Raw genomic sequence first — 25610 nt, forward strand, 5'->3', positions numbered from 1 at the left:
TCAGGCTCCATAGTGTCGCTGAATTATTTTTCTAGATTTTTACTTGTGTGGTTCCAGTTGCTTTTTATTTAAATCAAGCTAGATTTTCATGGAGACAGTGACACCTCTTGAAACCTCATTGTTTTGTAAGTACAGTGCTTCTCTGTGGAGTCCCTTGTTGTGTAAAATTAGTGCTATGATTTGACCCAAATCCTCCTAGTGCTCTGTGAAAGTAGAATGAATTATATTGTGAAAATAGAAAGGATTAAAGAAATGCTGTCTGTACCTTTAAGCAAAATTGTTGGAATGCTGCAATCCAGGTGTCAGGAATACAGACATTAACATAGAACAATTGCACTGTTTAAGGGCAATTGGTGAAGTATTAGCCTTAGATCGGTAAGAGTTAGTAAGGAAGTAGGATATGCCCCAGGTGAATTTTACTGTTTTGCTTTCTTTGTCCCTTTGTCTAATTCCCACTCTTTTATCTGTATAAATAAGATAGTTTGTGTCTTGTATGGTGCTCACATTATCTGGGTGTATTAGCAGAGCACTGTGCTAATAAAACAGAGTGGTCTGACAAACTGTGAGTCCTGAGTCTAACTTTGACAGCTCTATGCAAATTTAAATTTCCAGTTTCTGGAGACATCATCTTCCTGAGAGTTTCATTGAAGTACCAGTGGGAAGCTGCAGCACCAAACCTCTTTCTTCAATCATTGAGGCTAACAGTGGTTGCAGAAGAATTTTTGAAATTTTATGACCCACTTTAGGACTGGTTAGTTATTTCTTTACCACTGAGGCATAATTAGTTTGCTGAACCTACATACTTCAGAAGTTTTGGTTGAGCTTTCTTTTTAAATGTTATTTGCATTGTCTGAACAGATAAATGTAAAGCTTTCGCTCTCCCTTTAATTTTCCCTCAGTTTCTTCACTTAAAGCATCTGGTAGTGGACCTGTGAGTTCAACATTGTAGAGGAATAGATCCAGGGCAAAGAGCTTCAATAATTTCTTCAAATTGTGCATTTTGTGTTCCATTGAAGGTTACAGTTTTCTTATTAAAGTTCAAGTCTTTTCTTTTCAATTGTTTTTAATGGCATAATCACTGATTGTCATTTGCTGGTTTGGGGGCTCTAAGGAGGAACAGAGATTGCTCCTGAATGCAGTTAATGTTAAAGAGCTGCTGGAGATTTGGAACAAATTATCACAGTTATGGTTCAATAACAACAATAGCATTGAAAATCTCTTCCCTGCATGATCATTAATGTTCTTCTCTTTCACTTCAATAGACAACATTTCACTTGATAGCATATTTAATATTGAGGAATACAAAGAAACTGATTTTCTGGACTCTGAGATGAACATGAGCTTTTGTACAAACATTTCTGTCTTGCTACCTAACAACTTTTGATTGTATTTATATTACTTCAGAAAAGTTATCTGTTTGCTTTACCTTAAGCAGTGTAGTTGTGTAGTTGTTTTGGTCCCAGGATATTAGAGAGGCAAGGTGGGGGAGGTAATATGTGTTATTGGACTAACTTCTGTTTGTGAGAGAGACAAGCTTTCAAGCCACACACAGCTCTTCTTCAGGTCTGAGAAAGGTATTCTCAGCCAGCCTAACTCACAGCTAAATGCGAGGTGGTACAGATTGTTTAGCATAAGTAGTAAGCACATATTCTAAGGAATCATTCAAGATAGAGTGGCCCATTAACATGTCTGCAGACATAGAACACTTTCAGTCCATGATTTTTAGTGCCTAGCAGAGTAATGAATTTAAGCTCCCCTTTTCAAAGTTGTGCAAGTTTCCTTTGAGGATGAGGACAGAGAGATCAGATATAGAGTGATCATTTATGAAAAGTATTCACCCACATGTGATAGGGTTGTCCTAAGCATAAATTCCAATTCTGAACCTTAGCGTCCACAATGTGGGTGCCTAGCATAAATCCTCCAGGATTAATTACCAGCTTAGATCTGATAGCGCTGCCACCAGCCAGATTTCTAGTCTCTGGCGCCCTCTGGTCTCCCCAAACCTTCCCTGGGGGACCCCGAGACTCAGATGCCCTGAGTCTCACAACAAAGGGAAATAACCCACTTTCCTTCCCCTCTTTACCTCCCCCAGATTTTCCCGCCCTGGGTATACTAGGAGATTTCCCTGCTTCAATTCCCTGAAACACAAAACCAGAGAGATTAAGAGTCTCTCCCCCTCACCCAGAGGCTATGCAGATTCAAACCTAGTCAATCTAACACAAAGAGATTTCCCCCTCCCTTCGTTCCTTAGCCTTAACCAGAGAAAAACTCAAACAGTTTTAAAAAGAAAGCTTTATATAAAAAAGAAAGAAAAACATAAAATGTTCTCTGTATCAAGGTTGACATATACAAGATCAATTGCTTAAAATAAAAATGAATAAAACAGCCTTATTCAAAAGATATACAATTTAAACATTTCAGACAAAACTCACACACATGTAAAACAAAAAAAAAATATAACATAAAGCCTATATTGTTTTTTTACCTTAGTACTTACAGTAACTGGAAACAGAAAAGATTAAGAGAAAGCCTGGAGATAGAAATCACTCTCAATTAGACAGAGAGTAGACTGAGAGACAACGATGAAGGAGAAGGGACACACACCTTTTTTAGTGCCCAAAAATTCCCTCCCTGACCTTTGAAAAATCCAGTTTCCTGATTGGTCCTCTGGTCAGGTGTTTGGTTCCTTTTGTTAACCCTTTACAGGTAAAAGAAACATTAACCCTTAGCTATCTGTTTATGACAAGGGTGTTTTTGTCTTTTATCATTTTCTGTGTGAGTTCATTCAAGAGCATAGTGGTTGCCTGGTTTCACCCTCATAGTTGTTATTGCTGGATTTAGTGCAATGGATGAGGTATACAACAAGTATACTAGGGAAGTTACATGGAAATCATGCAAGAAATCTAAAACAACTATAAAAATATCCTGATGACAGTCATCCAACACAAAAACAAAAAGTGGTACCAATTACAACTACTCCACACCCACAGAACATCACCTTTGGGAGAAACCATGGCACCAGAACCACCACATGGACACTACATGACACCCAAACATCATCCATTTATCAAGATACCCAATCCTGGAGCTAAATTATCTGTACTCTCTGAGAGACTGAGCTTCTGCTCCACCGCAGAACCTGATACCATCCTAACATATGGAGAACTAGAAGAGTTCTTCCACTGCCTCTGCCTCCAAGAATTCTTTAACAGCAATGATGACATCACTCATGTTTACCATGTACCTGTTGACAATTATAAGAAAAAAGAATAATCTGACTGGACACCACAGAGCTGACGAAACCTCATTTTTGATCATTACATTGATTGCTTCAGGAAAAAGATTGATTATGATATCCTTAACAAACATCACATCCACCATCATCTCTCCACCATCAAGAGAAAAGACACACAGTTCCTGAAATCCAGCTCCCAGACAAAGTGGCCATCATCATAGTCCTTAACTGTGATGACTATGTTAACAAGGCCAACTGACAACTCTCTGACATCATCTACTATAAAGAACTCAAAGAAGACCCTACACCACTGTTTACCCAGGAACTTAAGGATATAATCAAATCCTTCCTCAAACAACTCCAAGAGAAACTCTACAAACTCATCCCCCACAAACCCACCCCAGGGATCTTCTGCATGCCTCCCAAGATATACAAACAAGGGAACCCAGGCAGACTCATCATATCTGGCCATGACACTCTTACTGAAGGAATATTGGGACTCAAAGAAAGCATCTTCAAACCATTCACCACACAAAAGGCCAGCTTCTCCAGAGTACAACTGACTTCCTCCACAGACTGTGCAATATTAACAACCTCCCTCAGAACACCATCTTCACCACCATGGATGTCACTTCCCTACATACCAACATCCCTCACAAAGATGCAGAGCTGCCTACCTTAAATATTTACAAGACAATGGACAAACCCTCAGAGATCCACCCCAAACACATCCATTTCATAGGTTTCAGAGTAGCAGCCGTGTTAATCTGTATCCGCAAAAAGAATAGGAGTACTTGTGGCACCTTAGAGACTAATAAATTTATTTCAGCATAAGCTTTTGTGGGCTACAGCTCACTTCTTCGGATGGATAGAATGGAACACACAGACAGGAGATATTTATACATACAGAGAACATGAAAAGGTGGAAGTATGCATACCAATTGGAAGAGTCCAATCAATTGAGATGAGCTATCATCAGCAGGAGAAAAAAAAACTTTGAAGTGATAATTGAGATGACCCATAGAAGGGGTGAGGAGAACTTAACATAGGGAAATAGATTCAATTAGTGTAATGACCCAACCATTCCCAGTCTCTGTGGTGGCAATTTTGCAACGGAAAAAACTTCAAAAACAGACTCCAAAGAGAGACTACTGAACTCGAATTAATATGGAAATTAGATACAATTAACTTAGGTTTAAACAGAGACTGGGAATTGAGGTTGGCTACCTGAATATCCCAAGAGAACCTGCTTCAATATAGAAATAAAACCCCCTCTGACTACACACCCCAGTAGTCACCTACCACCTCATGCTGGAACCCACACAGTCTCATCAAACAAGTGCAACCCATAGTTGATGGGGACCTCATCATGAAAGAAACCTTTCCTGAAACCCCATTTCTGGACTTCAAACAAGCCCCCAACCAGGGCCTGCTTTATGACCCTTGGGGCCCGATTTGAATACCTTGCGGTGGTCCGGGGCTTCAGCGGTGCTGGATCCGCTGGGTCTTTTGCGGCACTGAAGGCCCCCCCCCCCCCACTGAAATGCTGCCAAAGACTCCTGGAGCGGACCCCCCGAGCGGACTCCCCGCCACCAAAATACCTCTGAAGACCCCCAGAGTGGACCCCCTGATGTCAAAATACCGCCGAAGACCCCTGGAGCAGGGCCCTCTTACGCGCGGGTGTGGGGCCCGATTCCAGGGAGTCCGCCTAAAGCCGGCCCTGCCCCCAGCAATCTTCCCCCAGACCAGGACACACCAATTCAAAGCATCACCAGACCTTGCCAGAACAACAGATGCAAAATCTGCAGACATATTTCCATTGCTACACCGCATACAACATACCTTTCAAGATGCATGGATCCTACACATGCCTATCACAACCTCCTCCAGCGCACTAAATGTCCCAATAACAACTGTGTGGGTGAAACCAGACAAGCACTATATTCTCAAAAGAGCTCACACAGGAAAATGTCTCTGTCTCTCTACTTTAGTCCATTAAACATATTCCATTGGCATGACATAACAATTGGCATAACAAGAGATATGATGTACTCAGTACTTCCCTGTCAGCTATTTAGAACCCTTTTTTTTAATTCACAGATTGAAGTGGGAGCCTAATGTTTCTATTAGGAAAACACTTTAAAATACGGGTTAGGCTCCTTGTGTAAATAGTTCAATTAAGTCTTTCTCCAGTCCCCCACCAAAAAAAAATAAAAAATAAAAAGGAACACCAACCTCCACCAAACAACTCACCCCCCCCCCGAAAAAAAAAAAAGTAGTGGCTTGTCTCCCCACTTCCCTTGAAAATCAGTTTCTGGTCATATCTCTGCAAAGGTCAGCTCACAGAGGAGAGTAGATGGGTTTTCAGAAGCTAAGGTCATTTTGGAGGTATGGTGAGGCATATGGAGATACCATATCATTTTTTCTTATTAGCTTTGAAGCGTTTTCATGGGCCCTTGCACTACCAGGAGGAGATGGAAGATATACAGAGAGAATGTTTTGCCTTAAATGGGGAGAAACCCAAGAAACCGTGGCAACTATTCGGTGATCGCAGTGTACAGTGGCAGCTTATTACTGTGATTGTGATGACTATGGGTCAGCAGCTCAGTGGGATAAATGCTGTAAGTGAATTCCTCATTATTCAGAAGCCAAACAATTTGTTTTAAAGTTTTCCTGTCTAATTTCCATCTGGCTTTGATCTTCATTAAAATCAGGGAACTCTGTCTAGAAACTGGCAGAAACATGGGATATAGGAGAAGGGAGAGGCTCTTTGTTTTACCGATGCTGATAGGGAAAAGCCTGATTCAACTAAAAACAGCAGGAAATATTAATGCCAAATTTGGATGATAGAGTGGAGGTTTGTTTTGCTTTGTTTTTTAATTCTCTCTGCCCAAAGCCAGCATAATATGTAGGTTTCCTGGAGCAAGAGCCCTACTAATGCTTGAATTTATGTCTTTAGCACCTGACAAAATGATTAAAGCTCCATCATTCCCTCCCATGCTGCATAAACAGCAAAACTTAAGTTATTGTATCTTGCTTCACTTCTCATGACTGAATCTCTCCTGTTTCTTTTTTCCCCAGGACAAATTACTTTTGGGTTTGGCTTTATGCTTTGGATGTTGTTGTTTTTTTAAGCTAAGGTCTACTTCCAGTGCCAGGTGAACACTGTAAGAGGAACCCATTTGCCCCTGGGAGCAGGATTGGAGTTCAGATTCCAGAATAAGCAATGCTCCCACTAGGTCTCTGAACTAATGTGCCTGAGCCCTGGTTTCACTCCAACTTTGCATGGAAGTGCAGGCTGCACTCTTTCTGGGATCTCACACACACTAGAATGTATCATGGCTCAGGCATAAACTCTTTCTTATATTGTTCATAAGATAATGTTCAGACTATCAGATTTGTTTTTGCTAGCAATAAATTGACCTAGAGATTGAATTATAGATTTCCCTTTTTGTTTTCATGGTTTAAATAAGTTATAGGATGCAATTTATTCAAAGGCTGCTTAGTGTATGAGCCTGATTCTTCTTCTTACTGATGATTTCACTGCTCAAGCACATTGGCACAACTCTGTTGATATTTTCTTGTAGATTTATTTCTATGCAAGTTACATTTTTAAACAAGCTGGGATCCCTGCAGAAAAAATTCCATATGTTACTCTGGGCACGGGAGCTTGTGAATGCCTCACAGCCCTCACTTGTGTAAGTGACAAATTTTACTTCTTCCATACTTGTTATTTTTATTATAGAAAAAGAGAGATGTGGGAATGTGGCATCAGTATTAACTGAAAAAGTGATATTCTATCCCCAGGGTTTGCTGATTGACTACATGGGAAGAAGACTGCTCATCATTGGAGGATACACCCTGATGAGCTTTTGGTGCATAGTGTTAACATTCTCCCTGACATATCAGGTATTAAGAAGAGCTCATGTGCACCATCAAATGCAACACTGTTTCTGTTTGAAAATTTGTGAGATTATAGAGCAGCAGAGCTTTTAACGTTGGAGAACATCCTCTCTTGGCTGTCAGAGAAGGAGCAAGAGTTGCACAGTTTAAACAACAAAGTAGGTCATGACCAAACTTTTAAAAAATGATTGTGTCTCAGCCTGGGCACCTAAAAATCACTAAAGGTGCCTGATTTTCAGAAAGAGCTCTGTTCCTCCTCTTTGAAGATGAGAACTTTCTTAGGTGTTCCAAATTGGGCACTCAGAAATTGAGGCATGCAAAATCACTAGTCACTTTTGAAATATTGGCCAAAAAGCTCCTGGTGTCATAACATCTTATTACCCTATAGCAGTGCTTCCGAAAACATTAAATGTACAACAGTGAATAGCAGCAGTTTCTATTTCATACAGATTATCCTTGTTCTGAATTACAGTGGCTGCTTCCATTGATTAGTAGCCAATAACCTCTGATTGCACTGACTGCAGGATTCCCAAGAGTTCTGAATTCGGTTCTGGCACCTAATAGTGTATTTTCAACAAGGCTGGTGCAACCATTTAGGCAAACTAGGCAGCTGCCTAGGGCACCTAGTGATTGGGGGCACCTAAAAGTCCCCTCAGGCAAGGAGGTGGAGTGGAGGTGAGCTGGGGGGGGGCCACGCGGGGAAGGCTTCCTGCAGTAATGGGGGGGAGCACACAGGGGAACAGCTCCCTGCCCCAGCTCACCTCCACTCTGCCTCCTCCACTGAGCACACAGCCCAGCTCTAAGTCTCCTCCAATCAGTGTCACACACCTGGGTGGGGAGGAGAATTAGAGCAGCCCGCCAGTAGGTGCGCCTCAGTGGGGGAGGCAGAAACTGAGGTGAGCTGGGGCCGGCAACCCAGGCCAGGGTTAGCTTCTTGGAGGAGGTCTCCCCAGCAAGGTTAGCTGCCGTGGTGGTGGTGGTGGTGGTGATGGGAAGTCTCCCCAGGTGGTTAGCTGCTGTGGTGAGGGGAGGGGGTGTATGGGGTAGATGTCGCCAGGGCCGCAGGAGGGGGTGTATACGTGTGCTTTGCGGGTGGCCACTCTCCGCCATGTGGAATAGGGAAGGGCGAAGTTAGCTGCTGTGGTGGGGCGGGGTTAGCTGGGTGGGGGGGTGCAAGGTGGAAGTTTCGCCTAGGGTGTGAAACTTCCTTGCACCGGCCCTGATTTTCAAACAACATCACAATGCTGTCATCCAAAATTTGGTCCTGCATCTAAATTCTGGAGCTCTATGTCTAATGCTGGTTGGATTAAATACTGACAAAATATATTTTCTAACTTTAAATTAATAATAATTCCCAGATAAAATACTACCTAAAGATAAACTTAAGTTTGAGAGTCTATTTCAGTCACTTAACTGTAAATGTCCTATATGAATACTGTAGTTATAAAAAGAAATACTAAAAAGCCAACCAAATCAGATTTATGTTTGAATTTACAAGAAACTCAGACATTTGTAAGTATGGAAATTCACCACTAAGGTACTCATACTGCCTTAATTCTGCCTCTGTAAAGATAGCCTCCAATCTTCCCTTCCTTGCTAATGTTGTATCAAAAATACATACAATAGAAAATTGGTTTTATACAGCTAAATTCATTCATATGTCTCTGATAAGTGTGCTGCTTCATCATCACACTAACCTTTGCTCTTTTAATGTAAATAAAGGTTATTTCATTATTTGGGCCTAGAAAGTTTGTACACACTAGTTATGTGTTTAATGACATGTAGATGATAGGGTTATAGGGCTTCACTGTAGGAGGCTAAACAGTGATAAAACTATATTAAAGTTAAACGAGTAATAATACAGAATTTTACAGACAGTTTTCCATCTACTAATTATAAATATTACTAACAATGGGGACTCAAGCGCTACTAAGTATTTGTGAAATTGATTGACTAGTATTCTATTGCTTTAAAAGTAAAAACAACAAGAAATTGGTTATTAGTAGCAATTAATGGCTGATAGTGACTAAATGGAAGTTGACCAATTTATAACAAAATATGGAAGCTGTGGGATTTTAATTTTTTTTTTCATTTATACACTGTAGTATACTAAGGTACAAGGATTAACTTAAATACATGACGCTCAATCTTTGAAGACACTCGTTGATTTATTGAAAGCTAATTAAACTTAAATTAAAAGATCTGAGTCAATGATCAATTTTCTGTTATTTATTCAGGTGATCATTTATGGGTTCAAATGCTAAACACTTTTGACTTTCAGCCAAATGTTAAGACATGATGACTGAAATCTGAACTAAGTACTTTTCATGGTCTTTTTTCAGGAGCTGTATCCCTGGGTGCCTTATTTGAGCATGGCATCTATATTTGCTTTCATCCTGAGCTTTGGGTTAGGTCCAGGTATTGCACATTAGTGAACTTTTGTTTATAATATTGCCTAAAATGTATCTCTAAAACAGTGCCAATATTGTCTGTAGTGTAAACAAGACAGCTAATACTTCCCCTAGGGATGCTGATGCTCTGGCTAAGATAAACCAAATGCATAGAACGGCATAGGACATAGTATGTTGTAAGCAAGACAGTAGAAGTAATTCTTCTGCTCTACTCCATGCTGATTAGGCCTCAACTGAAATAGCGTGTCCTGTTCTGGATGCCACATTTCAAGAAGGATGTGGACAAATTGGAGAAAGTCCAGAGAAAAGCAACAAAAATGATTAAAGGTCTAGAAAACATGACCCTATGACGGAAGATTTAAAAAAATGGATTTGTTTAGTCTGGAGAAGAAAAGACAGAGGGGGACATAACTTTGTATGTACTTAAAAACTGTTACAAGGAGGAGGGAGAAAATTTGTTTTTGTTAACCTCCAAGGTGAGGACAAGAAGCAATGATCTTAAATTGCAGCAAGAGATGTTTAGGTTGGACATTAGGAAAAACTTCCTAACTGTCAGCGTAATTAAGCACTGGAATAAGTTGCCTAAGGAGGTTGTAGAATTTCCATCACTGGAGATTTTTAAGAGCAGGCTAGACAAACACCTGTCAGGGATGGTCTGGATAATACTTAGTCCTGCCTTGAGTGCAGGGGACTGGCCTAGATGACCTCTCAAGGTACCCTCCAGTCCTACTATTCTATGAGGCTTGTTGTCATTGTACTTTTAATAGGCCCTTACTTATGCTAAGTTGTATCTTACTCCTTGAGCAGTCCCATTGAAATCAATAAGACTACTTCTGTAAGAGAGTACACCTTATTGTGAATAGGGGTTATCAGAATCTGGATCAAAAAGTGTCTAAAAAGAACTTTTAAAAACAAGTATTTGGTTAACAAAAGAGATTTATCTATAGATCTATCTATATCTTTTACATCAAGGTCAGCTAATGGCATATTCAAAAGCAACTATTATCTTTTTCTTGCTTGAAACTTTCCCTGAAAATGCACACTTACCATAAGAACCTATTCTGTTTCTGAAATTGATTCCCCAGGTGGTATAACAAATACACTGACAGCTGAATTATTTACACAGTCTTCACGGCCTGCTGCTTACATGATAGGAGGATCTGTTAGTTGGCTGAGTTTCTTCACAATAGGAATGCTCTTCCCCTTTATAGTGGTATGTATCCATGTATCCATTATATATACCATCTTCTCTCAGTTGACTCACGTCCACTTGACTTCTTGCAGAGAAATTCTCCTAGACGCAGAAATTGTTCTTCTTTATACAATAAAGAACTTAGTGCTTAGACTTAAGATAAGTGAAAACTCTCCTTCAACAAAGGTATTATTAGAGTCAGTCACTCTTAGTAGGCAAGTTTATTTTAAGCTGTCTACAAATAATACAAACACACACAACAGAAGACAAATAAATAAATAAAGTCAGACTGTATAGGGAGAACTAATCTCCAGGTTAGGTTTATGATCAGAAAAAATTGCAGAAAAAGTATAATGAATCCTCACCAAGTTCAGAGATTCATAGCTCACATCTCCTGTCAGGATTTTTTGCTATTGCTTAGCTTGTTAGATCAGAAAGCGGTAACCCCTGTAACAAATGGTTTACTTCTTAAGGCCACACCTCTATTTGTCCAAACTCAGTTGGGGACAATCACTTACAATGGAAAACATCTTTGGTCAAGAGAGATTATTTTAGTGAAGACAATACACGTTGCCAAATTCCATTTCTGGTCTAATCATTTCAGTTACTCCACTTGCTCTTGCAAAGAAATTGAGTATACAGAGTGACTGCTGAAAAGGGCTACTGCCTACTGAACTGAGAAATTCCTTGCGTATAACCCTAAAAAATATCAAATAATTGACATGTGTTCTCGGAATAAGTATTTACATAGGGTTGACTCTATGAAGCTATGTAGGTGCCTAAGTCCTGTTTATAGGAGGGAATGATGGTGGTATTCACTTTTTAGCTTTTAGCCCACTGGTTAGAGTACTCACCTGGAATTTGGGAGAGACAGGTTCAGTTCCCCCTTCTGTAGCAGTGGGGGAGGGAAGGTCTTTCACATCATGTCTAAGGAGAGCATGCTAATCATTGAGTTACCAGATAGTCTGGTGGGGGGTGGGTGGCTCCTCAGACACTTCTGTTGAAGCTGTTCCGCTGTGGATAAATAATGAGTCATTGGAGCAGGGGGACATGACAGAGGGTCTCCTATCTCCTAGGTGGGTGCCTGAACCCACTGGACTAGAGAGTCATTCTCTCACACCCTTGCCCAGTGTCTGTTTCATTATTTAATCCACAGTGGAATAATTTCAACAGGAGAGACTGAGAAAACCTTACCTCAAAATATCCTGTAGCTCAGGGGTTAGTGCACTCTCCTGAAATGTAGGAGACTCCTGTTCAAATCTTCATCCCACCCCTGCCCCCAATCTGGGGAAGGGCAAATTGCATCTAAGATCTCCCCATCCCAACTAAGTGGGCTAAATGTTATACTGTAGGCACCATTTCCTACTCCTCATTTAGTGTGGAGCAAGGCAGGCACCGAATTCATTCCCTATGTAACTATGTGGGCTCTTAAGCCAGGAGAGGGGTTCCTGTGGTCGACTGCTAGTAGAGCTAGGCATCTCCCTGCAGATTTGAAGTGTTCTAAAATAAAAAAAACCCTAACTATACTATTGATAATTTCAGCTAATGATACAACAAAGAGATAGGGAACAGATGGAGCTTCAGCTCACTCTTTCACTTAAAACTTAGATTTGGCACTGTTAGTGACTGTCAACAGTATCTGAGTTAGTATTTTCTAAAATTAACTAGGTATTATTTACTATAATTTTTTTTTATTAATCTCAAACATCCTGTATTTTGCTTTTAGAATGGACTGAAGCAGTATTGCTTTGTGGTGTTTTTACTGGAAAGCTTGTTGGTTGCCAGTTTCATCTTCTTTGTCATTCCTGAGACAAAAAACAAATCTTTTCTGGAAATCAAGCAAGAATTTCAACACCTTAACTTCAGAGGAAGAATCAAAGAGAAGGAAGCAGAGCTATGTGAAAGAAGACAGCTCTGCAATGAATGTTAAGAGTGCACTTTACATCTCACAGGGGTAAGGCAGCCACATTCATGGGAATTATACACATATGCTCCCATATATTGAGAAAAATAGTGTTAAGGAATGTATTCAAAGATAGCTTGTTATATCATCAGGTAAAACTTATTTAAAAGGTAGATTAATCTTGCTGGAATATCAAAATACTGTATTTTATGTATACATACAGTACTACCTACAAGAAAGACTCAATTCAATAAAAATGTTGAGACACATTTGGCTAATGAACACATGCAGAAACAGTGCTGATGACCTGGTCTCACGGAGTACAGACTTCATTGGGGATTGCTCCAAACATTCAGTGTGAATCCATGGCATGCCTCACACTCTAACCACATCAGGTGTCAATATGAAGAATTTTGGAGACAGCGATGGGGTTGGAGCATCACTTCTTGAAATAAAAGTGTAGCTATTACTTTAATGTGATATTAGAATGCTGAACATTTAAGAATGGCCACAGTGAACGCAAACCCACTGCTAATTGAAATATTTTAGTTCAGCGGTTCTCAAACTTCCTTACAGCGTGACCCCCTTCTGAGAACAAAAATTACTACAAGACTCCAAGAGGGGGGACCAAAGAACAAACCTGCCTGAGCCCTGCCACCCAAGCCCCACCATCCTGGGTGGGGTTGGGGGGCCAAACCTGAAGCCCAAAGGTTTCTGCCCTTGGGCGGAAGGCATGTAATTTTAGCCCTGGGCAGTGGGGCTTGGGCTTGAGACTTGTTGGGGCTCAGGGCCAACACCAGCCTTGGTGACCCCATTAAAATGGAGTTGTTACCCAGTTTGGGGTCCTGACAGTTTGAGAACCCCTGTTCTAGTTACTACATAAAAACACTCCTCCTCCTCCTGCCATTAAGACTAATTCCGCTGACAGGCCCCAGCCTACTTGAGGCTTCTCCTACATAGTTCTATTTCTGTCACAGCACAAAATGGATACAAGCAACGAATCTCATTGGAATGAAGGCAGTAGGTAAGAAACTATATATACGCTTTTTTAGATTCATGATAAAATGTATTACAAAGACTGAATGGTATTGGGGATCAGCATATAACTGGCCTCCCTGAAATTACTGGTTGAAATCCAGCCTCGATTAGAAAAAAAAAAAAATAAAACTACCATAACAGTTATTTGGTGATCTGTGTGAAAATAATTTGAGTCTCACTGAGTCTAGCTCCTGGTTGATGAAAATACCTGGTCACAAAAGGCAATAAATGGTATCTACAGCAGAGATGCCTAAATTCAATTTGTGATAGAAACTGAACAGTTCTCTCATTCCCTAGAGATGGGTCATTCCAAGACAGGACTGGGGAACACTGACAGCACAGGAAGCCCATAATTAGTTGCCCTTGTTATACATTTTTTCAAGATCCAAATTTATTGGTCAAGGTATAGTCAAGGTCCAGACTCCAGAAAAGAAAATAATAGAAACAACAATTAAAGTAAATAAAAAGATTTTGGGGTCCATTCAAAAGCATCTGGTGGTCCAGATTGGGCCCGCAGTCTGCCTATTGACTACTCCGATATATAGCTTGAATCGTCAATATTGTCCCTGTAGTGTGGAAGAGTCCTGTGTTTAATCACCAGGGCTGTCCAGCTAGCATTTTGAATCACAAGTGAACTCACATTTTAAATTTACCTTAAAACTAAAACACCAAAAGTCTTAATTTATTACAGCATTTACGTTCCCCTTTGATTGTTTTGTTTCCTCCCCTTATAAGGATCTGTTATAGGAGCTGTAACTTATGTGCTCTCTGGCTGTTTCCGACTGATGCTACCACTGGTGCAGTTCCACAAGTGATATAATAGCAGGAGCACTATTGTAGAGATGTCAGTGTTTTAAGTACTCTTGTCTAAATCTACCCAGAACATGCTTAGATGACATGACGGTTAAAACAGCATAGGCACCTGGGTTCTTCTCTACATAGACCTGAAGAGTAAAATCAATGGGAAGTTTTAGAGAAAAAGGCTAACAGACAAAGCCACTGTGTTCTTATTGTTTGTCAGGAAGTTATTCTAATAATTTAATCATTTGTCTTTACAACAATATACAGAGAAATTAGTTTCTACTCTAGATATCTCCTGCTGCACTGCCATGAACTCATCTCCTGTGTGAAATAAGGTCCTATCTGGTTTAGATTCTCAAAAAAGGCTAAATACATCTCTCCCTGTTTGTTCAGTCATTACAAGGCAACATACAAAGTACGCGCAAGTCTCCACTGTTGCTTACTCCTTCCAACTGCCTCACCAACACACAGTGATGTGAAAGGAAATAAGGGAAGCTTTGGGCAGGAGAGTTTGATGAGGTACTTCTTGCTAGATTCATGCAAAAGTAAGATATTAAACACATCTTGATCAAAGTGGTAGTAAACAAGGTAAGAGCGACTATCACACTGGTTGAAGAAGGCAAATGCGTTCCCACCCTGAATAATCTCTGCCCTCAGTAGAACTGAGAAAGTATTTACCAACTATCTCCAGGTCCTGCAAGAAACTCTCCGGTGAGCAATCTTAACTAAAACTTTTCCTATAAACAAGCACCATTTTCCCCACAGCTGTGAGCGTTTGGTAAGGAGACGGGAAAATCCACCAAAGTGGGCATTCGGGCCTTAATTAGGCAACACTTTTTGATGTCAGTGGAAGTTTTGTCCAAAGACAGCAGCATCAGGCCCTGATTAAATCCCAATAGCAACAGTGATCTGCATACTCATTTACTGTCCACTAAGGATAGGTAGATATACACTTTGGGATATAGAAGGTATAAATATTGAGAGTTAGGAGTTGTGGCCACAAAGCTAGCAGTTGGAATGGAGGAGCACGGGGTCATTACTGCCAGCAACATTCCACTTCCAATGCCATTTAATGACAACGGGTAGTACATGGATGTCTTTTACACAGCTCTTCTGTTTCCGTAGGTAAGGAAGGACCAAAAAAATTAAGAGGCACACAATGGTTGTGCTCCTTTTAGTTCCTGAATCAGAAACTACCAATCACTACTTTAATCAAAAGTAGATCAGATCTTAATGGCAAAGACTGTGATATCAGGAAGAGTTTTTCTTGCTCTTCACCTTGTCCTCCAAGTTTTCAAAGTATTTCATTTTGGCTAGAAGTTTCTTGGCTTCTTGAAGATCATCTGAAATGAAACAAAGAACTGAAGTTTATATTAGGATAGAGTCTCTGTTTCATCTTAGAAATTTAATTTGAAACATTTTGTTGCTGTAAAATGGCCATATCAATAACAAAACTAAACGTGAATTTAAAAACCCAAATGCCATTCGTACCACAGTAAAGCCTGTGTTGCAACAGTGGAGGCCTCAGTCAGGATTGGGGCCCCCTTGCAATAGGCACAAATGTAAGAAATGGGCTTGTCTCAAATGCTTACAATCTAAAAAGACAAGGTGTACAAAGAATGGGGAAAAGACATGCAACAGTAGTGCCCTCCAATAACGCCTCTGAGAAGTACCAACAAAAAAATCCCAGTGGACCATTAGGCTACTAGATATCAAACTGTAAGACTGGCATCACAAGAGTGCTTGGACTATTTCCATTAAAACTATAACAGACATAACAAGAGTAAGACCCAGCAGCCTGGCTAGGAATCACTGTTACAACGAAGATTGGCTCCATCCCAACCCCATTGCGGGAAGGGCTCTGCCTGTAACAGGGGCTCTTTCAGCCAGCACTGGAGCATGCCTTCAGGTTCTGTATTTTTTTTAAGTGGTGTTAATAGTGGATCCTTTATGTTGAAGGATTTAATAATATGTTGTAGTTAAAGCAATTTAATCCACTGATGTGAGGCCAGCAGGGCAGGTAATCATTACCGTAGGAAACCCGTAGTAAGGTACCTATAGGCATATGTGTGCGGGAGGGAGGCTAGTTATGGGGGACTGTGGAATTAGAAATATGGGCAGCCTCTGGTCTAAGAGACCAAGAAAAATTGTAATGTTGAGGGAAATTTTAAAATGGAGACAGGGTAGATGAAAGGGTTTGTACCCTGGGGTGAGAGAGGGCCCTGAGATAAGGAGGATCTTGAATTCTTATTTCCACTGATTCCATGGTAGTGGGACTGGCAGAGTAGGGATGCAGAGACCACAGGAGTAGATGACTGAGTTCTGGCACAGCTTTCACCAGTTAGATGTTTGGTATATTATGATGGTCAGTAGGGAGAAAGCATGGAAGTCTGGGCTGGTGCAACCATTAGGCAAACTAGGCGGCCACCTAGGGTGCCAAGATTTGAGGGCGCCAAAAAGAGGTGCCCAAAATGTCTGGGATGCTCACCTGGCACCGGCTAAACGTGTAACCCTTTTCCTGCCACTATGTGAGGGGGTGCTGTGGCTTTGATCAGCTCCGGCCCACAGGCTGGGAAGTGATGTCATTCCTTCTCTGGATGCTGGGGGCACTGCGCTGCCCCAGGGCCCCCACCCCTGCTCAGTCTCGCCCCACCCCCACTCCCCTGAGCTCTGCAACAGGGCCAGGCCTGCACTCACCAGCGTGGGGAAGTGCAAAGACCCAGCCTCAGCTGTGCAGCCGGGGAGTGGTTCCCCCTTGCCCTCCAAGCCAGCCCCGCCCCAGCAGAGGCCTGCCCCCCTTGAGGAGGCCTGGGGCACCACACTCCCTCCCCCCACAGGGGGGCTGCGTAGGGCCCCAGAATATCTACCCTACCCGCAGCCAGCCTCTGCTGCACCTCCTGCCCTGTCTCTAGCCAGCCCCTGCCACACCTCCATGCCTGAAGCCAGCCTCACACCCCATCTCCAGCCAGCCCCCGCCGCACCCCCCTGCCCGCAGCGGGCTAGCTCCACACTTCCCTGTCTCCAGCAAGGCCCTGCCGCACCCTCCTGCCCAAAGGGAGCCAGCCACACACACTGTCAGGTTATTCATTTATTTTCATTAAATATGTGGACTAAATGAAATTAATAATTTTTTAAGCCACATGTGTATTAATTCTAATGAACAATGCCACATTATGCAGTATTCATTTTTGAAAGTTTATGAAGTGGGGGTGGGGGGTGCAAGGTGAAAGTTTCACCTAGGGCACAAAATATCCTTGCACTGGCCCTGGTGGCAGTGCTGATTGCATCCCACCTGAAATATGGGAACTCATCTCCAAACTGGATCTGACAGAGTATGTGTCCATTTAGCATTCAAGCCCCAGATGGGATTAAGGTGGGACTGATTTTACTGTACCATTGGCTCTGCTGCACTGCCAAGTCCCTTTGCAAGAAGACTACATGCCTCAGCCCAGTGGCTATGGAAATACAGGGAAGGATTCAAATCACTAAGAGCAATCTTCATGTAGGTGATGAATCTTCAGAGGTGGTCAGGGGATCCTGGACATCATGAGAGCCATGGGCCTATCAAAGGTAATTACTGGATCAACTCACAGACGTGGCCACTCTTTAGAACTGTTTTTTTGGATTGGAACTGCAAGTTAACCAACTGAATCTTAAACTAGCATCATGGACCAACAGTTACTGCCTATGGTTTGAGGTTGGGGCTCATTTCTCCTGTCAGGGTGAGACACCTCTTTGAATGGTCTGTCTCTACTGATTAATAGAACTAGAAGGGTTCCAGAGAGTCTTGTTCCATTGTTAGGCCACTCTTGATGATTAGGGAAGACAATACTTCTGGTTTCCTGGTGACAGAACGCTCGTGAGGGAACAAGGGTCTCATCTTGGCTGGTAGTTTCAGGCAGCAATTCTCACTGAGGTAGTGAAGATGGTGAGAGTTTGTCCTGCAGGCAGTGCTGTGGATCCACATACTTCCTGGCAGGTGATGTGAGGCAAACCTGCAGCCAAACCAGGGCTACTCATCAGCTGTCCCTCCCACAAAGCTGCACTGAGCCATCACTCAGGCATGTGGCAACACTGCAGTGAATTCTCTTTCCCACAGAGCCTGCAGTTACTCAGCCATCCCTGAGCACAGCCTGGGTCAGATGATATCCAGGCTCAGGTATTTCTCCAAGCCCACCAGAGCTGCAAATCACACAGCATTACCCAGTTCGGAACACTTCTGCTGCTTCACTGTATATCAGACTCACTAGACTAGGGGTCCCCAATGCAGTGCCTGCGGGTACCATGGTGCCCGCCGGGGCATCTAAGTGCGCCTGCAAATTTCAGCGGCGACGTCTCTGGATGACACCACTTGTCAACAGCATTTTGGCGGATGCTTGTCCACCATCACAGCCCTCTGTGATTTGTTGTCTGGTGCCAGCCAGACAAAAGAGGTGGGGGATCACTGCTCTTGACTCCCAGCCTGCTCCTGACCAGTTCTTACCCTGCCTCCTGGCCCCCCCCTACCCAATTCTGAACCATCTGGCTTTGACCTCTGTCATATACCTGGACTCTACTACAGACCTGATTGACTTATCTACAGACATGGATTCCTGTTCTGACCCTGGCTGTCCCCAGATCTCTCTTCCAGTACTACCCTTGGCCCAGTGCCAACCCTACATCCAGCTTTGTCCTCTGCTCCAACCAGCTATCTCACAGAACTGGAAGGGACCCTGAAAGGTCATAGAGTCCAGCCCCCTGTCTTCACTAGCAGGACCAAGTACTGATTTTGCTGCAGATCCTTAAGTGGCCCCCTCAAGGATTGAGCTCAGAACCCTGGGTTTAGCAGGCCAATGCTCAAACCACTGAGCTATCCCTCCCCCATGACAGGTGGAGGCCAGTGGGGAAACAGTGTGTCCCTTGTTTGCCTCTCTGTGAGGGCAGGGAGCATCCTGCTTAGAAGGAAGCAGTAGTGCACACTGCTCAGAAAGTCATCAATTGACACTGACAATCTAATTAATTATTGACCTGGATTCCATCTTGGGTAAGATTATGGAGAAGGCTGTGGCGAGACATGGCTCACACTATCTAGAATGCTTTTTATCTCTTCAACACTTGGCAATGCGAACACAGACCTGGCCTTGGCAAAGACTGCCAGGGTTGATTATCTTCTCCAGGAGATGGATGACTATCAAGTGTTCATGCTGGTGGTATTCGATCTGTCAGCTGCCTGTGATACCATTAATCATAAGATGTTGACTCACTAGCAGACCCTAGCAGGAGTGGAGAAGGCTGCTCTTCAGTGGCTTTTGTTCTTTTTTCTTGGAGAGATCTCATTGGCATTTTGCTGTGGCAAGTTCGCAATTACTCCTCCTCCCAAAGGGCTGTTGATTATGGGGTCCCAAAGAGTACCATTTTGTCACCCTGCCAGCCTTCAAGATATATATGGGGCTGTTAGGAGAGTTAGCCAGGAGGCACGGGATGCAACATTGTCAGTATTCTCTCATTTGACTCAAAAAAGAACAGGAGTACTTGTAGCACGTTAGAGACTAATGAATTTATTTGAGCATAAGCTTTCATGGGCTACATCTGATGAAGTGGGTATTCAGCCCCAAAAGCTCATGTTCCAATATGTTTGTTAGTCTACCAGGTGCCACAAGTACTCCTGTTCTTTTTGCGGATATAGACTAAACACAGATGCTACTCTGAAACCTATCATTTGACTCAGAGAATGTCATTCAGTGCCACAGCCAGTGTCTAAAATTGGGGTATGGATGAGAGTGAGATGGCCAACACTCAACCCAGACAATACTGACATGACGACAGTGAGCTTAAAGAAGAGGTGACGACAGTGGAGGTAATTTCAGTCTTTTTCACTGAAGGACAATGGCCATTAGGGTTTGCATCTTACATGCAGATGCATCATAAAACTATTCAGAGATAAGCTGGTGCAAAACACAGCAGCCTGCTCACTGAGCAGGTCATCTTGCTAGAAGCTTGATATCAGTACTCTGGGATCTGTACTGGCTTTGCCCATTGGTCTCTGGAAGTTTTTTATTTTTAAAGGCAGTGAATGGTACTTGAATTCTGTAGTTCCCTAAATACTTTATACCAAAGCATGCTGTTTTTAGCACTCATTACTCTAACATTATAACAGTAAAACAATTCAAGAAGCAACTGATTGAGATCACTACCTCTTTCAAAAGCTTTGCTCACATCCTTGGTCAATTCTTCTTGTTTAACTGTAAAAAAAAAATAAAATAAATAAAATACATTGTCTTATTCAAATCTGTATATATGCTCACTGAGCACTTTCAATAACATTGCATTATGACTTCATGCTGGGAAATAAATATGCTGCCAGCACCTTTGCAATAATGTTGTTGCTAACTGTTTTGTTCTGTCACTAGCTATTAAACAGTTTAGCACCAAATGAAGCAAGTGAATTTTAGTGTAAATAGGGAGATTAACATCATCACAAACTTTTAAGGGCTAGTAGCTTGGTTGAAACTTCAGCTTGCACTCTGAATTTTATTTTACCCTTTCACAATACTGATTATTGCTATTATTTCTTGTAGACAGGATCATTAACCCTGCAGAATGGAAATGTGAAAATACTTCACCATTGAACTGATGTTTGGCCACTACCTAGAACACATTCATGGAGAAAGTAGACAGGATGAGAGGACACTCTTACAGCACTCTCCCAAATACAGAGTTACCATATATTAAAAACTTTGTAGGTGACAGTACAAGTCTCTTCAAACCAAATACTTTGCTACATTTTCTCCATATTAACATGCTTTACCATAAAGTGATTTAAAAAGTTCTTTGAAATTGGTGACAGTGTTGTTATAGTATATATGCTCTCTTGTCATGGTGACTGGCACTAATATTTAGAGAAAAATTTCCTGAGCGACTCAGGACCCTCTGAGCAGAGCACCTTTAACAGTTCCCTACTATGTGCCATATCATGCTAGACTATCCTCTCCTTTGTTCAGTAGATGAGACTTGCTGAACTCAAACTCTACATCTTAATTTCATCAGATTGCCCTGGTGTCTCCTGCAGACAGCTGAAGTTCAGACTGTTCATCACGATGTAACCTTCCAATTTATTAACAATCCCTCTTCTGAACCATCATCCACCTAGTACTTCTCCACAGTTGACAAGCCCTCAAACTTTCAATGCTTGCTAGAGTTCAGTGAAAGTGAAGAGTGAGACTGTCAAGCAAGAAGAGACTCCCAAGATTTTCCACTTTGAGCTCCTGCATCACACAGCACTGCTCCCCACACCATTTTCCTAAATGTCTTCTCTAAGCTCTCCCTGGGCTTCTGTGTTGCTCCACTATCTCTTTGGAGCCAAGAATTACTTCCCCCATCAGGCTTAACACTTTCTCAATCTCCACGCTGAATATACTTCCTTCACACTAACCCATTATTCTTTATTCTGACAAGTTCAAACACTGAATAATGTATTTCTCTTTATAGGCAACATGACCTAAAACACATTTAAACCATTATTCAAAATCTATATGCACATTTATTTGTCGTCAAACTAGGTAGAATCTTGCTAAATAGATTATAAACAGGCACTAGATACATTTCCAGTTAGTTAAGATTTTGTTCATGATATTGCATATATGGAATTTTGCTGTAAAAATCAAAATTCTATTAATAACATTAACAGAAAAAATATTTGCTTTGAAAACGTAGCCATTATAACAAGCTGTGTCTGCATTGGACTAGCAAAGCTGAACTAATAAAGTGCTTTTTAGATTGCTTATAAAAAGGAACTCTATTCCTTGGGGGTACCTTGGTAAGCAGTGTAAGTTATCTTGTTTGCAGTCTTGGTGAAAAAAATGCAAGTAGTTTTGCAGCTCAATCTACCAGCAAAAACTGGTATCCAGACCCCCCTGACAATCTCTAGTACACCATGTATACATATTCAACTGGGACAGGAGAACTGAGAGGTCAATTAAAAAAAATAAAGAGGTAATGATATTTACATTCTCTGCAGACTAAAACAATAGGAAAATTGCTTCTTAAAAAAAAAAAAAAAATCTATCCAGTAGTTTAAGAGAAAATTGGTACAATGAAAGGACAAAAGAAAAACTGGAATCAGGCAGAGATTAGGGCTCCTAGATATAGCATCTTCCAGGAGAGCTCTCTAGAACCAGGAACCTGAAGGGTGTGCTTCTAGAAACAGAAGCCGGAGGACAGAAGCCCAGGGGCTGCAGGTAAGTGCTGCAGAAGATTAAGGTAGAAACTGAATTGGACTGCAGAATCACAGGGCCAAAGGAGAAGGGCTGTGCACCCTTGGGCCCAAGTGGAGAGGTCGCAGGCTAGACTAAGAAATACAGGCCCCACGGGGGAGTGCTGTGCAAACCCTGCTATCAAGAGGAGAGACTTATTTCAAGTTTATTTATATTTAATAAAGTAGAACCTTAACAGGAGAATTTTGCTTTAGACACTTTTGAACTGTGTGGTGTTCTTAGGGAGCGCTGGCAGGGAGCACCTACAGTGATATGCTCAGGCAGCAGGAGGTGCTACGGGACAGCCTCCCCCCCACTACATCACTTTAATTAGAGAGACTAGCCTTTTTTCACATTATATAAAATATAGTATTGTAACTTATTTTTGCACATTAGACAAGTCTAGACTTCACCTGCAATGGAACTCTCAATCTCTTCTATTTTAGCCTCATTATTAGGTTCTGCCAGTGTCTCATTGATTTCCATGATTTCTTTGAGGAACTCCACATCTATGTCACTGTCTGTCCCTTTTGCCAGTTCCACTCCATTCAGCTCCAGCTAGTGAAAAAGAAAACAATGGGCTCACAATGTCTGCTGCTGCCAGGTCTGTATTTCAACCCCAACCACTTTCCAAAATATCAAGTCACTAAGAACTTATCTATAAGTGGAGTTAATCAGGAAAAACTCCCTGTATAGACAAGCTCCAAAATTAGCAGTTAGCTAAATCACAAAGGGGCACTGGGAGCTGTTAGGGGCAAGGCTTAAAGTAAGTATAGGAGGTACGTCTTTGCTCAAAGATAATTAATCTGTTGGATGGGCAACAGACTATTAGTCCATGTCTACACTGCCACTTATGGTGGCAAAATTTATGTTGCTCAGGGGTATTAAAAAAACCCATCCCCGAGTGACATAAATTTTGCCAGCATAAGTGGTAGTATGCACAACAATATGTCAGTGGGAGAGCTTCTCCCGCCAACATAGCTACTGCTGCTTGTTGGGGATGGTTTAATATGTTGACAGGAAAGGTCTCTTCCGTCAGCTTAGACTGGCTACATGAGAGATCTTACAGTGATGCAGCTGCATTGGTATAGCTATGCTGGCGTAAGGTCTCTAGTGTAGCCATAGCTTTAGTGAGATTAGAGTGATAAAATAATAAAAGAAAAAAAAAGTTATTCCATAGTCAAGATGCTAACAGGGGGAGGGATAACTCAATGGTTTGAGCATTGGCCTGCTAAACCCAGGATTATAAATTCAGTTCTTGAAGGGGCCATTTAGGGATCTGGGGCAAAAATCTGTCTGGGGATTGGTCCTGCTTTGAGCAGGCAGTTGGACTAGATGACCTCCCGAGGTCCCTTCCAACCCTGGTATTCTATGATTCTAGGTGGACAGAGGAGCTCTTTGGCCTCCTTCAGTCTCAAAGATTCTTGTTTTCTTTTGTGAAAGCACATGAATGGTGGGAAAGCAGTGGAGGAGGTACACAAGATTTGGTTCTTTATACTGTAACAAACCACAGACATCTCCACATGGTTATGGTGCAATACTGCAGTACCGAAATCTTTATAAAAGGCAGAAGATTTATATGATCTGAAGAGAAACTATTAGACATCTTACTAGGTACAATCCACGTCTCAAGGGACTTAGAAGGGTTTGGTAGGCTCTGTTAACCAAGGAAGAGTGTTGTTCAGAAAAGTCCCGCTCTTTCTGTGAACAGAAGATCCAGAAATATTTGTATTAAATAGAACTGCCATATTTACAATATAAGCCAAATCATGCCACACTTAATCAGCATTAAGAAATAAAATTACTATATGAACAGTACATGTCAGTGCAATCTTTAACTGCATTAAAATCTCTACCAAAACATTTAAGGAAGCCAAAAGAATTAAACTGTTATGGAGCTAGATAAGAATGTTGGGTACATTAGAAATACCCAGTGAATACCAGCACTGTTTAGTCTCTCCAAATAATAATAATAAAAAAATCTCTCTCTCTACCTCAAGTGAAAATCATTCAATTTCATGGACAGAGAACTTGCAGTGCAAGCTAGGAATGCATACGATGCTTCTGAGAAAGTCAGGGGCAGTGATTAGAGAACCCTGGGCTCTACCTCCCACCCCTGTACTCAGTCCATGCAATGCACAGATTTGGGAGCTGATTCCCACATAAATTCGCTTGTTGAGCTGCCAATGAGTTGTCATCATGCCCTTTCCCTGGGTGACTTTCATTGGGAAAAGGGACAACTATCCTACACCAAGGCCTGTGCCTGGAGGCCCAAGGGCAAGTCTTTATCACCCTAACTCCTAACCTGGGGTCTCTGGCTGAAGTAATCAGGGTGCAGGGAGCGCTGCAAGCTCCGGAATTGCTGCTGTAGCTGCTGCACATTGATGTTGAATGAGCGATCGCTGGGGAGAGAGAAGTGGGAAAGCATGAGAGCTACAGCTAGCCCACTACTGTCTCCAACCCCCAAACTCCCTCAAGCCCTTCCCCACTCCCAGCTCCAACTTCCTAGGTCCTCTCCTGGTTCTCAGCTGCCCTCCAACCTTCCCCCACCCCCATGCTCCCCTCCGAGGCTCTTCCCTGGTTCTCAGCCCCCCTCACCAGCCCATAAGGCGGAAGAGGTCAGGCTGGGACTCCGGCGGCTGCAGGGCCTGGCAGGCCGGACAGAAGCGAGGCAGCCCCCCACGATCGGAGAGAGAGATGCCACAACTCCAGCAGCGTGGGCCGGGGAGAGAGCCGGCCTCTGCGCTACGGCGCAGAGAAGAGGCAGCTGGAGCCTGAGAGCCCCACAGCACCCTGCAGAGTTGGCCCCTCCGCACAACCCACATCGGACCAGAACTACAACTCCCAACAGCCCCCGCGAGATCAGCTAGAGCTGGATTGGCTGAGTTTATAAGAA

The 25610-nt window shown here is 42.3% G+C and overlaps 2 protein-coding genes across 3 annotated transcripts in view; one reads left to right on the forward strand and one right to left on the reverse strand.

The window, feature by feature from the left end:
* Window positions 1–15158, forward strand: part of LOC116816365 (solute carrier family 2, facilitated glucose transporter member 11-like) — a 34798-nt gene extending 19640 nt beyond the window's left edge. Inside the window, exons 7-12 of the mRNA XM_032765524.2 lie at window positions 5669–5856; window positions 6823–6933; window positions 7043–7144; window positions 9481–9556; window positions 10635–10762; window positions 12468–15158. Coding sequence (XP_032621415.1) covers window positions 5669–5856; window positions 6823–6933; window positions 7043–7144; window positions 9481–9556; window positions 10635–10762; window positions 12468–12671 — 809 coding nt within the window. The 3' untranslated portion in view covers window positions 12672–15158. The remainder of the gene's footprint in view (window positions 1–5668; window positions 5857–6822; window positions 6934–7042; window positions 7145–9480; window positions 9557–10634; window positions 10763–12467) is intronic.
* A 365-nt stretch (window positions 15159–15523) lies between these two features.
* Window positions 15524–25590, reverse strand: HSCB (HscB mitochondrial iron-sulfur cluster cochaperone). 2 transcript variants are annotated; one of them, XM_032765538.2, is made up of 6 exons: window positions 25313–25590; window positions 25020–25116; window positions 24326–24415; window positions 23128–23272; window positions 20657–20704; window positions 15524–15826 (listed from the first exon to the last, which is right to left on the reverse strand). In XM_032765538.2, exons 1-6 carry the CDS (start codon window positions 25537–25539, stop codon window positions 15735–15737), a joined length of 699 nt encoding a protein of 232 aa, XP_032621429.1. In that variant the 5' UTR covers window positions 25540–25590; the 3' UTR covers window positions 15524–15734. The 2 variants fall into 2 exon arrangements, with proteins under 2 accessions (XP_032621429.1, XP_032621437.1); XM_032765546.2 differs by lacking the exon at window positions 24326–24415 and having other exon boundaries at window positions 25313–25589.
* Window positions 25591–25610: the final 20 nt, after the last annotated feature.

The sequence above is a fragment of the Chelonoidis abingdonii genome, chromosome 22 (assembly GCF_003597395.2).
Source record: "Chelonoidis abingdonii isolate Lonesome George chromosome 22, CheloAbing_2.0, whole genome shotgun sequence".
Lineage (NCBI taxonomy): Eukaryota > Metazoa > Chordata > Testudines > Testudinidae > Chelonoidis > Chelonoidis abingdonii.

Coding starts and splice junctions, on each gene's coding strand:
- HSCB (XM_032765538.2), bottom strand. CDS start 25,539: ATGTGGGTTGTGCGGAGGGGCCAACTCTGCAGGGTGCTGTGGGGCTCT. Junction 25,117..25,312: donor CTCTTCCGCCTTATGGGCTG/GTGAGGGGGGCT, acceptor CTCTCTCCCCAG/CGATCGCTCATTCAACATCA. Junction 20,705..23,127: donor GATTGAGAGTTCCATTGCAG/GTGAAGTCTAGA, acceptor TTTTTTTTACAG/TTAAACAAGAAGAATTGACC.